The sequence below is a fragment of the Pteropus alecto genome, unplaced genomic scaffold (genome assembly GCF_000325575.1).
Source record: "Pteropus alecto unplaced genomic scaffold, ASM32557v1 scaffold669, whole genome shotgun sequence".
NCBI classification, from domain to species: domain Eukaryota; kingdom Metazoa; phylum Chordata; class Mammalia; order Chiroptera; family Pteropodidae; genus Pteropus; species Pteropus alecto.
Genome location: NW_006442554.1, coordinates 623,525 through 635,911, shown reverse-complemented (window position 1 = coordinate 635,911; position 12,387 = coordinate 623,525). Strand labels below are relative to the sequence as shown.

Sequence of the window (12,387 nt, the reverse complement as noted above, 5' to 3'; positions counted from 1 at the left end):
GAGGTCTGTTGCCTGCGCCGAATGTTTGGCCCTAGAAAGGGGCAGGGCAGGGGCAGCCCCCCAGCCACAAGCCACCCCGACCAATCTGTGGGTTGGGTAGGGTGGGCTGATTTTCCCAGGCCAGCGCAACTTCGGAATTGCCTGTGCAGGCAGACAGTTCAATACAGGCAAACTACTGCTCATCTGTAGACTGCCCGTAGGTGGGCCCCAACTAAGGCACAATGGAAGCTGCCTGTCCGGCCCTCGTTCCCATGCCACTTAATGCAGTCTTTCCCTGTATGACTCCTGCCAGAGCCTCTGTCCCCCTGCTGGCGCCCAGGTTATATGTCCATTGGCGAGAGTCTGTGTACGGGCCCTTTAAAAGAGGCATCTGGGATTTCAGTCTCCTTCCATCTCACCCAGCTGGCCAGAATCCCCACTGATTTTTACAGTCAGATTTTTTTAGGGACTCCTCTACCTTGGGCTGAGGAGCCCCCGTATGGGGCTAGGACCTCTTTTTCCTGGGGAGGGGGAGGCAGTGTGCTCTGCAGCCATGGCCTCACTCCCGGTGCTCCACTACCACTTGCGGGTGCGGGTCCAGCCCGATTTGCGACTTTGCCCCTCCTACTGGCTTCGATGTGGCTCCTTCTTTACATTATCAGATGTATGTGTTATGAGCAGCTGGACTTCAGGTGATTCTCCACGTTATTTTATAATTTGGTTGTAATTTTAATTCAGTCCTAGAGGAGGCGAACCCTGCTTTTACCTAGTCTGCCATCTTGACCCTCTCTCTCTAGAATGCTATTCTTACCCAAATCTTCCACATACCACACTCTTGCTTGCATGGAGACTTCTGCTGTTTATGAGAGTGTCGAACCAGAAAGTGTGAAGACAAGTATTCTGGTCTTGTAAACACCCTTCACTTAGGCCATACCATTTTCTTCTGATCTCCCAGGTTCTTCACAACTCATGTACCAGTCATGTACTGATCTCCCAGAGTTGTGGAAAATGTTGATTAAGGTACTGCACGTGAAGACACTTTGTAAGCCCTAAAGCAGTAGAGCAATGGCATTGATACTGTTTCTATGTGACTTTTACATGAAAAGGAGATGCCTAAGAAGCTAGCGAGTGAAGAACATGATTTGAAACCACTACCGGAAACACCTGGCCCAGAGCCAGCTCAGAAACAGCCGTGTCCACCAGGAAAAGAAATTGCCTCTAGTCAGCAGATGGAGAAGTCAGCAGGTAAGGGGAAACCATTTGGGAACAACAAGTCTGGCCCTCCTAGAGTAGGGGATAGATCCTGGACATGACTGAGTTCAGGCTGGACTGAAGATGTTGCTCAGCATTAGCTGAGCCATTAATACATGACTTCCAGAGTCACAGATTAAGTTGTCATTGATATAAAAACCATATATTCATGGGCAAGCCTTCTGAATTCTCTGAGCTCCAGATTCTTAGTCCATAAAATGGAAATAAAGAATCATAGTTCACAAATTCTTTGAAGGTGCTAAATGAAATGGAGAAGGTTAACGGCATGAAAGGTGCTCAAGTAATTCTATCCATAATAACCTGGGAAAATACCGTACTCAGAGTTGTATCCACAGCCCTCAGCACAATGTCTGACACATAATATGGCCTTAAAAATATATGCTGAAAAAACGTTTTAATGAACGTAGTGGTAAGTAAAGAAGTGTGGAATCTAATCCTGACAGTGGTAGGTGAAAGAACTAAAACTCTTAAGTGGCATTTGGAGTGTACTTGTGCGAGTCTAACATTTCAGCCTCTCTGAGCAGGCAGACGTGGAAGACAAACCATGTGGAAGGCCCATGGGCACTTGGCATAAAGGAGGCAGCTCTTCTGATAAACAGAGACCAACACTCCACAACCCACCCATCCCCCACTGACCAAATCTTTTCCACCACAGGACCCGGGACAGTGAAGAGTAACGTCTGGGCCTACAGGCTGCGGGAAAGAAAGAACAAAGTTGTGTATGAAGAGATCAGTGACCCCGAGGAAGATGAATAACTCTGTGACACTTCAGTCCAAGCTACATCTCTGCAAAACACACTGTTCTTAATGGTACCAGTATCCAATTTTCAGTTTCCCTAAACCATTTCTTTCTCAGACACCTTGGGATGCCACATGGAGACTAAATGATGAGGCTTTCCAGACTCTTTCTACTGTATATCTAGGGATCTTCCCCACCAAGGATGCCCTGGGCTCCCAAACATACTCGGCTCCCGATGTATAGGCTACACCTTCTGCTAGCCTAGGAACTCATAGGACAGGTGAGGGAGTCTCTCTGACATGAGCAGAAGTTTTGCCTTGAGAAGCAGTGGGAAGTGCATCCAGATCGTGAGGTAGAGCAGAATCAGGGCCCTGCAAGTCAGCATGAGGGCCTGGGTATTGTTGGATCTGGCTATGAGAGCTCGCTGCCATTTATTTTCCTTCTCTCTCCTTGCCTTTACCTCAGGGATATGACAAGTGCCCATGATAAAAAGCAGAACCTAGTGGCCTTTCATGGACATGGGCCCGGCCGTGAACTCTTGGCCATAAGGTGGACAGCAAGTGAAAGAGTTTACATCAGTGAAAAGTTAAGCACAATGGTTCTTACTAGGTGCCTAACATTCCACTAGATGCTAGCACTTTATTAACACATATAATGAAGGCATAATATTTGTCTGTGTGTCCATGCACTTAACCTCAGGAAACAAGTGTTGTAAGGTATCTCTGCACAGAAGAGCACTACCCTTCCCTCCCCAGATGTGACTCCTGAGGGCAGTTTCTGGGGGTTTGATTCAAACTTTTTCTCTACATTTTTGAAAAAACACACCGGCTACCACTATGAGCTTGTCCCACTTATTATTCCCCAGTAACAGCATGTCCTGGGGATTTCCCCCTTATTCCATTCTCTGTTCAGCAGTTGCTCCATGCTGCAAACCCCCATTATTCATATACTGCATTTCACTGACAGTTAATAAACAAAAGTTTTTCTCAATTGTTGGCTCCATCAGTCTTGTGCACACAACCCTGTGCACATGTGCAAGTGTTTTCTTGGCACACATTCCTAGAAGTGGAATTGCTGTATCAAAGGGCTCATTCATTCAAAAAACACCTAGTAGGTGTATACTGTGTTCTAAGGCTGTTCCTAGTCCTGGAGAGACATCATGGATAAGACATGCCTATGTGGACCACATATTCAGTGGGACATATTTCCACTGGAGGTGTTAAGACACTTTGGACTTTGCCCTCTGTCAGATCTTCAGGGTTAATGGCTGGGATAGTCCACTGGGGAGTGTGGAGAGGAGACAGAGATAAAGCGTTCAACTGGGGATCATGGAAAAATAGGAGGAGAGCAGGCCATGTGGGGTACCTCGTGGACAGGATTGGAAGTATCTACTTAGCCTTGATGCAGGGTAGCAACAGATGTAAATGTCTACTTGACAAAGGTAGTGAACTGTCTATCCATGGTCTCATGACAAAGGGCTCGGGGCAAGGGTGGAGATGAGAGTTAAGAATGGGACAGTCCTCTGCCAGATGTACCTTTGCTGGCCACAGACATGGAACAGTCAGCTCTGGGGAAAGGCAGTGAGGAGTCTATTTAAACAAAACATTGTGGGTGTTGGAGGACATTGAAGCTGCCAACCAGGTCACCAAGGTGACATGCGTGGAACTTCAAACACCAACCTCAAATGGAGGCAAGATTGCATTGTTGGAACCATCCATTGTCCATCACCTGACTTCCATCCAAACTTGCAAGATGTCCATACTCTTGATGAGGCTGCTGTCTCCCCTACTTCTGCCTTCAGCCTACCTGTGGACTTTCCCCTGGTGCACACAGATTTGGTTCAGAGGTGGGGAGGAACTGTAAACCAGCAGGTGATTGGCTCCTGGAGGAGAAGGGTGGGATTCAAGTCTCTCCTTCAGCTCTGACTGGTCACTGTGACTCCAGGCTGGCACCCAGGTTGCTAGACCAGAGCTGGGTCTGCTTCCTCCCACCCACACACTAAGATAGCTGCAGAATCACAGGATCACTGTTCACACAGCAGTCCTAGGGCCACTGGACCTAGGTCTGCTAAGGCCCTTGTGGATGGGAAACCCAGACCAAGAGGACCTTGTTCTGGGAGACTGAGAAAAGCCTCAGAGTATTGCTGCTCTGTAACCTCTAGACCTGAGGATTACTGTGGGCCATGATAGATGTATGGGGGAGGAGGAATGGCCAAGGTGTAGACACACGCGGCCGAGTCCATAAACCTCTGTCAGCATATCTCCTGAGGCACAGTCTTCCTCACAGGGATTAGTATCCCTGCACAGCCAGCTTCCATGGGCTGCATACCGAGGGAAACCCCAGTTTACCTGCTCCTCTGAGAATAATAATGTCTTGTCACTTGAGATCACGCCTCTGTGTGGGAGTGAGTTTCCAGGCCAGGAGTCCGCATTCCAGGCCAGGACTAAAATCTTCACAAATTGGGGGGGGGTCTGTTTTACCAGGAATTTTTCCTCTCAGCCCACCTTCCCTAATAACCATAGAAAGCATAGTTAATATTCATCTTGTGTTTGCAAAGTTCCTGGACTGATGATAAATATCTCCTATGGATTCTCTTCACAACTGACCTCTGAGCATGGATACTTTCATCTTTATGATAATATGATGTTACATAGCATTATAGATGAGAGACGAGAAGACAGACAGATGTCAAAATTCTTTTCAGAGTTCCTACAACTGACATGTGCAGGAAGCGCTGGGTTTGTGACTCGTGGTGTATTCAGACACATTGAAGAGGACAGGTATTGGTGTGGAAACTGGAATGAGCTTTGCATTCTACCCCATATCTCAGGGTAGAGGATGTGGAGTCATTTTTCCAAGACTTAGAACCCCCAAAGGTGTTAGATTTCCCAACATGGATGTGTTCACCAACCTGGTAATTCCGTTTCCAGCCCCTCCCCCTTCTCTGGAGAATGGAGGATGGAGCTTAAAGTTCCAAGCTTCTGATCATGGCTTGGTCCTTCTGTAAACAGCTCCCATCTAGGAGCCATCCACGAGCCACCCAGAGTTGCCTCATTAGAACAAAAGATACCTATAGTGCTCTTATCACTTAGGAAATTGCAAGTTTTAGGAGCTCTGTGTCAGGAACTGGGGGAAAAGACTAAAACATGTATTTTCTGTTCTTTCACACCAGGGTTCATTCTCTTGGTGGGGAGGGATGTGGGCTCAGAGCAGACTGGGTTATGCTGAAATGACAGACAACCACAGTTTATTTCTCACTTATGCTACTTGTCCATCTCAGGTAGACTGGAGCTCTTCTCCACATTATCAACACCCTCATGCCAGAACCCAGAGACACAGAACAGCCACATGGATGGCCTGTAAGAGAGAACAGAGTGTGGCTAAGCATGAACTGGCTTATCGAATAGCCAAGTCTGACCTTCACAAGGGTGAAAGAGTGCAGTTCCTGCAGGAAGAGAGAGCTAGGATATTTGTGAACATTCTAAAATGAGCCACAAGGAAAGTGTGGCATCATAAAACAATCTGGTGTGGGAGAACTGCCAACCCCAGTGGTTCTCAACAGGGAAAGGGAGTTTGCATTTTACCCGCCAGGTAACAATCAACAATATCTGGAGACATTTTGGTTGTCTTAACCTGAGGGGGTTAGGTTACTGTGATCTAGTAGATACAGGTAAAGGGTACTGCTAAACCTTTTACAATACACAGGACAGCACTCCCCTTCCCCCCCCAAAAAAGAGAATTCTTAAACTCAAAATGTCAATAGTGCCAAAACTGAAACCCCTGGCTAAAGAAATGGTACTTAAATGAAGAGACGTTAGGCATCAGACAAGAGACCTCAGTGAGGGTAGGCAAGTGGAAGGATGGTATAGTTTCTAAGTCAGTCAGTTTATCACAAGGCACTTATGAAGCCTTGACTGTGTACAGAGCTCTATGGGAAAGGCAGGCAAGGTGAGAGACTGGGTTCCTATAGTCATCTTTTCTTATTAAAATTATTGGGTGACATTGATTAATAAAATCAAATAGGTTTCAAGTGTACAATTCAATACTACGTGATACGTATATTGCATTGTGTGTTAACCACCTAGTTAAATTTCCTTCTGTCACCAAATATTTGACCCTCTCTACCCCTACCTACCTCCTCCCTCCCCCTTTTCCTTCTGGTAACCACTAACTCACTGTCCGTGTCCACGAGTCTCTGCTCGTTTGTCATGTTTGTTTGTTGCTTTCAGTTTTATATCCCACATATGAGTAAAATCGTATGGTTATCAACTTTTCTGACGTATTTCACTTAGCATAATAACGTCAAGATCCATCCATGTTATCATAAATGGCGGTATTTCCTCTTTTCTCATGGCTGAATAATATTCCATTGTATATATGTACCACATCTTTATCCTGTAGTCATTTTAAGAGAGAAAGTTGACAGTGCATGGGCCCTCTCGTTCCCACTGCTCTGAAGGCAACCTCAGCTCTGTGTTAAGTGTTTCTGTGTGTAGGTCTGTTTCTTGGCTTCTTCTGTCCCATGGTCAATCTGCCAATCCCTATGCCAGCACAACCCTATGTCAGGGACCATAGCTCCAGAATTGGCTGGCTTTCCAGAAGGAAGTCCTCCCACTTTGTCCTTCTTTCATCCTTTTGTATATCCAGGTACATTTTAGAATCTGCAGGTCAAATTCAATGATTTTTTTTAAATCCCTGTTGGGATTCTGACTGGAATTTCGTTGAATTTGTATATCAATTTGGGGAGTAATGACATTTTTACATTGTCGAGTCTTTCTATCCAATAACTCCATTATTATCTCTGTTTCTCACAAGAACCTGTGAGAGTGGTGGGTACCTGAGGCTCAGCAAAGTGCCCAGCCACTGCTCTCTCATTCACACCTGAAGGAACTGTAAGAGGAGGCAGATCTTCTGATCCATCGTTAGAGACAGAGGACTTGAGGGGCACTGCTAGGAGTATATAACGTTTACACTGAAAGTCAGCCAACCAACCATACATGGTAACTATGGTCATCGTAACTTTTCTACTTTTGATGGAACACTAGACTTTAGAAATCAGGAAGGCACTGGATGGAGGACAAAGGAAGAAAGGAGACTGGGAGACAATGAGAAAACTACACTAGTTCTGTAATATTGCCTAATTTAGTCCAGTTCACTTCACTCTGTTGGCTCTAAGATTTATTCTCCCTTAGGGAGATATACGTGCTTGTGAGAACACAGGTTTTGAACCAGTGAAATAGGCCAATTGTGGTTTGGACAACATTTTATGTCTTTTACAGTTTTATATGAATATTATATTCATAAAATGCATGAATCAAGGTATCACTGTAGGGCACCTGGTTCAGACTCTGTAAGGGAGAAGAATATGCTGACTACCCTCTTTTCTTTGGGGGATTAGCCAGAGAGCAGATAGACTGAAGTGGTCCCTCTCTCTACAAACGTGTTTCCCTCCTTTATTATTACTGGGAAGGGCTGAAGGTACCTCAGACCCTGATATGCTTCTTTCTCAGGATTCCCCACACCTATGTTAGGGGCCCTTCCCAGGTAACAGATAGAAATTCAGTCATTCAAAGTCATTAGAGTGCCATCTGCATGTGTAAGTGTGTTGTAGGCCCAACTAGCCCTTTAGTTCTAGGAGTGGTTCTTGCCGTTTCTGTTCATTTACCCTCCACTTGGAGTTTCTCTGGATATACTCTTACTTTCTTAGTTTTTTTCCTCTCCTGCTTATTTTGGCTTTTGATTCCCTTCACCTTTGTAAATCTCATCTGAACTGCTTTCTCTTTTTTAGGAGTTCACAATTTCTGGTCCCTGGATGGCACCCTTTCTTGTTTTCCAGTACAGATGGTCTCCAGCTTACAATGGTTTGACTTACAATTGTTCAACTTTACAATGATGCAAAAGCAATATGTATTCAGTGGAAATAATACTTCAATTTTGAATTTTGATTTTTTTTCCCAGGCTAGCAATATGTATAATACAATGCTCTCCCATGATGCTGGGCAGTGGCAGTGAGCCACAGCTCCCAGCCACTAAATCGTGAAGGTAAACAACCAATACTCTACAGTGTACTGTGTTTTCAGCATTTTTTGAATACCGTTTTATGTTTTTGCATAAATTACATGAGATAGTCAACACTTTATTATAAAATAGGTTTTGTGTTAGATGATTTTGCCCAACTATAGGCTAATGTAAGTGTTCTAAGCAGGTTTAAGTTAGGCTAGGCTAAGTTATGACATTCAGTATTAAATTCATTTTTGACTTACATTATTTTCAACTTATGATGGGTTTATTGGGACACAACCCCATTATAAGTCAAGGAACATTTGTACTTTATGAATTTTTTTTCTGTCATTTCAGTGGATCACTGGGGAGGTAGACAAGTTTGCTCAAGCAGCCATCTTTAGATAGTCTTTAAGGGTGTTTTTTAAAAGTTCCTTATAGAAAAAGTTGTTTCAGTTTTATTATATTGTGTTCAGAGATGTCTCTTGTATTTTTTGCATTGGGGGTGGATTTCTCAAGATTCTATTTGTAGCCTATTACATGGTCAAATGTTTTCATCTTCATGGGTATTATAAAGAAAGGTGGGCAGATTGTTCACTTTCTTTAATGAATAACTCTTGGAGTTTCATCGTAGAGGTAAAAGTGACCAATCTATAAAGTGCTAGAGGGAAATCTACAAACGAACTTTTAAATTTACCTGATGATTATCCTAAGGCCCACTGCTGGTCTTTGTCCTTTTTCATTCTGAGTTTGGAGTTTTTTAAAGAGGCTTTGTTAGAAAGAACAGCTGTTGCCTCTGGTGATTTGAGCTGCGATCTTCTCTCCTTGGATATCTCTATCAATCTAATCCCACCTACTTTCTATCTCCCAGGAGTATCTCGGTATTTCCGGTGGCCCACCAGCACCTTTTCTTGTTTTCCTGTACTTTTAAGAAATTATCCTTAAAAATTTTTCCTCCCAAATCAAAGAGATGTAGGGTGGGATAGGAGGTGGACATATGGGCTATATCTGCCATCTTGTTCCAACCATCTGTTTTTAGATATGTTATATATTTTTGTTACTACAAGAATGTAATTTTTCTCCATTTTATTCTCTAAATGGTTAGTATTGGTATGTAGAAAACTTGTAAAGTATTCTATATAATATTTTGTAACCTGGCTATGTGCATGTTCCTTAGTTTTGAGGGGTTTTGGAGGGATGGATTTCTTCTTATGGGGGGAGTTGGCTTATAACAATAAACATTTTATTTGCTCAGGATTTTGTGGGTCAGCTATTTAGGTGGGACCAGGCAGTTCTTTTGCTGGTCTTGTCTGGGATCTCTCATACAACTGCAGTCAACTGGCAGGTTAGTTGGGGCCTCAGCTAGGATGAGTCTGCTTCTTGTGGTCTAATCCTCCAACAGGCCAGCCTGGGCTTCTTCACATGGCAGGCTTTAGGTCCTCTGAGATCTGTTGCTTCACCAGGCTCGGTTCTGCAGGTTTCCTTGTACCGGTCCTGGCACAGGACTCAATTTGTTTTATTCTCCAAAAAGAAAATTCATTTTAGAAGGCAGTAGTTATATAAGGACAATTCATTGAAGATTTCACAGGGGAGACTAATAGAGCTAAAGGAGGTATATATTTTACAGAGATGAGCAGTTCACTGCAAAAATCACCTAACTACTTTTCTTCTCCAAAAACGTCACCATTAAGCTATTTCACCGCTGGTTCTTCTATTCCTTCCCTCTAACCCCAATCCTCAAATTTTCCATTTTTTATTGGGTCAATTTTACTCTGCCCAGACCTGGATTCTCCACAATCAACACTTAACACTGTCTTCAAGTGTTTGAATGTCTACTGTTTTAGCGCAGGTTCCCAAGGAAACAGCCTTCAGGCCATATAAAACATCTCCAGACTACAGAGAAACCATGCATACAAAGAAAGGGAGGAAGGAGGGAGAATTTGTCTGCCCGGCTCACTCCCAGTTTTTTTTTTTCCTTATTGGTCAAAATGTACCCCACAGGTATTAACTCCCCCACACTTCTAGATTGCATCATCTGGCCCCTGGGGCAGCCGTTTGGGTAGCCAGATACCACGCTTTGAGGTGTAGTGTTTCATACATTCCAAAAGTGTTGGGAGGAGCCAGAAAGTCCAGGTGTGCAGCTCATTGGCCTGTCTTCAGAGCAGCTTTCAAGCAGAGTTAAATAACCCCAGGCAAGTCCTAAATTCACCTGGTAGTTGGAGTAGCCAACTGTGCTAGCTAATTGCTTTATATAGAAAAAAAATTAAACTCCTATCTCTATGACAAGCAGCTGCTTACAGCTTGGAGCCAAGCGCCCAGGCTAAACTCCCAGGTGACAGAGAGGTGGGGTGTTTATCTTCCTTAACATCAGATTTTAAAGAGATGGGTCTGAGGCTCTTAAGAAAGACATTTCTGGATTATAGGCTGGCAAGAGAACTATTTAGCTTTTAAAAATATGTACATACATATCAAAGGGGCAGAAGAAGTATTCAAAAATCCTAGGTTTCTCAAGGAAATGCTTGAAGAAAAGTAAAAGAGGGTAAGTCTCTTTCTGTTTTGGCAACAGAGAAAATTCCATTTGATGTTTATTTACACTAACAATTTCCCCTTTGGTTACTCTGTTATAGTTACACTACCATTTTTTAATTATCTCCATTGCCATTTCTTCCTTTCTCTGAGTAGTCTGTAGCTGCCTAAATATCCAGTAAGTCCATAGTAAGATTCAAAGTAAAGCAATCATCAGAACTACAATGGAATAAATTTTAAAATTCAATATAATACATTCATGGGGAAAAACTTTAAATATGTAATACCAATGATGAATGAGTAGAGCAGATTCTTGCTTAGCAATGCACAAAAATTCTCCTTCCTCATACATTAGCTCTACTGCTGTGTTGTCTTTAATGCTTGTGCTTTCTCTGTCTTAAACGTTCTGAGACCCTGTATGCCTGAGACTGCCTTTATTACTCCCTATACAAAAGTCCCTTCCTTTCAACACTTTGGAGTTGTATCTCCTTGCCTCCAGTGTTTGAGAGATCTGATGTCAGTTTAATTATTCTTTCTTTGTTAATAAACTACTATTTCTCTCTGGATGTTTTAAAAATCACCTTTGCTTATCTTTCATAATCTTAAATGTCTGGGCATGGTGTATTGTGTGTGTCTCATCTATTCTGTTCAGCACACTATGATCTCTTTAAATATTAAGTCATCTAAATCTGAGAAATTCTCACTCATTTATTTAAGTATTCCCTCCTTTCTGATCACTATATTCTATTCTTAGGAGGCTACTATTAGATGGGTTTTGACCTTTATACTTCTATTCTCCCTATTAATTAACTTTTTCTTCATTTATTCCATCTCTATCTATTCCTGATGACTTTTATTGCTTTTTCAAATGCACCCACTTTAATGCCCAACCTGTTCCACTAAATTATTTATTTGAGCAATTAATATCCAGTATCTCTAATAGTTCTTCTATATAACAGTTCCTGGAAAATGTGTAGCCTGGATACTCCATGTGAGGTTGAGGGTTTGGAAGTTGATATATCTTAAATTAGAGAACCTTTAGAGCTGCCCTCTGGGTTCAGTCAAACCTTCTTTCCCCTCTCCAGCCTGATTCCCCAAGGAAGCTTCCGGGACTTCAACCTTAGCCACCAAGTGAGAGTATTAAAGCAGTACAGGGGTAGGGGTGTTATTCATTGTAATTGCCTAGCCCAGAGGGTGGAGGGAAGGCTTGGGAAGAAATGCATAGTTACTAGCCAGCCTGACTACACTTTTTCTATGAGCTGTCCAACCCTACTATGACTTGATGTAACCATACTACCTCAGACTAGCACTGGGTGAGCCCTACCACTTTTCTATTCTGTAGTGTTTATAGGACAGGTAATGAGCCTTCCAGAAAATATGAGAAAAGGACACAATTAGATAGCTCCACCTCAGCTTATCCTCCATTTATGGACTCTGACCTTTTCCCACTCTAAGCCATCTCATCCCTCAGTGGAGACCACACCAATAAGTCTTATTGCTGGGAACCGTTCTGAAATCCAAACACCTCCTCAACTCTTCTGTGGCACCTGCAGGATTGGGTTTGGGGAAAGAAGCCAACAACTATTGTTGGTTCACCATCTTCATCTAAAACTAGATATGGCTTTACATTTTAATACTAGACATTTCAAGTCATTACTAACAATAATAAATATATATAGCACTTACCACATGACAGGTGCTATTCTAAGTGCTTTATCTATATTAACTCATTGAATCATTATAGCAATCCAAGGAGTTAGATACCCTAGTTATTCCTGGTTTAGTCTTGAGTAGATTGAGGCACAGAAAGATTATGTCAATTACAAAAGGTCATATAGATAGTAAATTGAGAAGCCAGAATTTGGACCCAT

At 42.9% G+C, this 12,387-nt stretch overlaps 1 protein-coding gene across 1 annotated transcript in view; it reads left to right on the top strand.

Moving 5' to 3' along the window:
• LOC102895363 (protein SSXA1) overlaps positions 1–2,007 on the top strand; it is a 28,387-nt gene extending 26,380 nt beyond the window's left edge. Inside the window, exons 4-5 of the mRNA XM_006922780.1 lie at positions 1,183–1,224; positions 1,907–2,007. Coding sequence (XP_006922842.1) covers positions 1,183–1,224; positions 1,907–2,007 — 143 coding nt within the window. The remainder of the gene's footprint in view (positions 1–1,182; positions 1,225–1,906) is intronic.
• Positions 2,008–12,387: the final 10,380 nt, after the last annotated feature.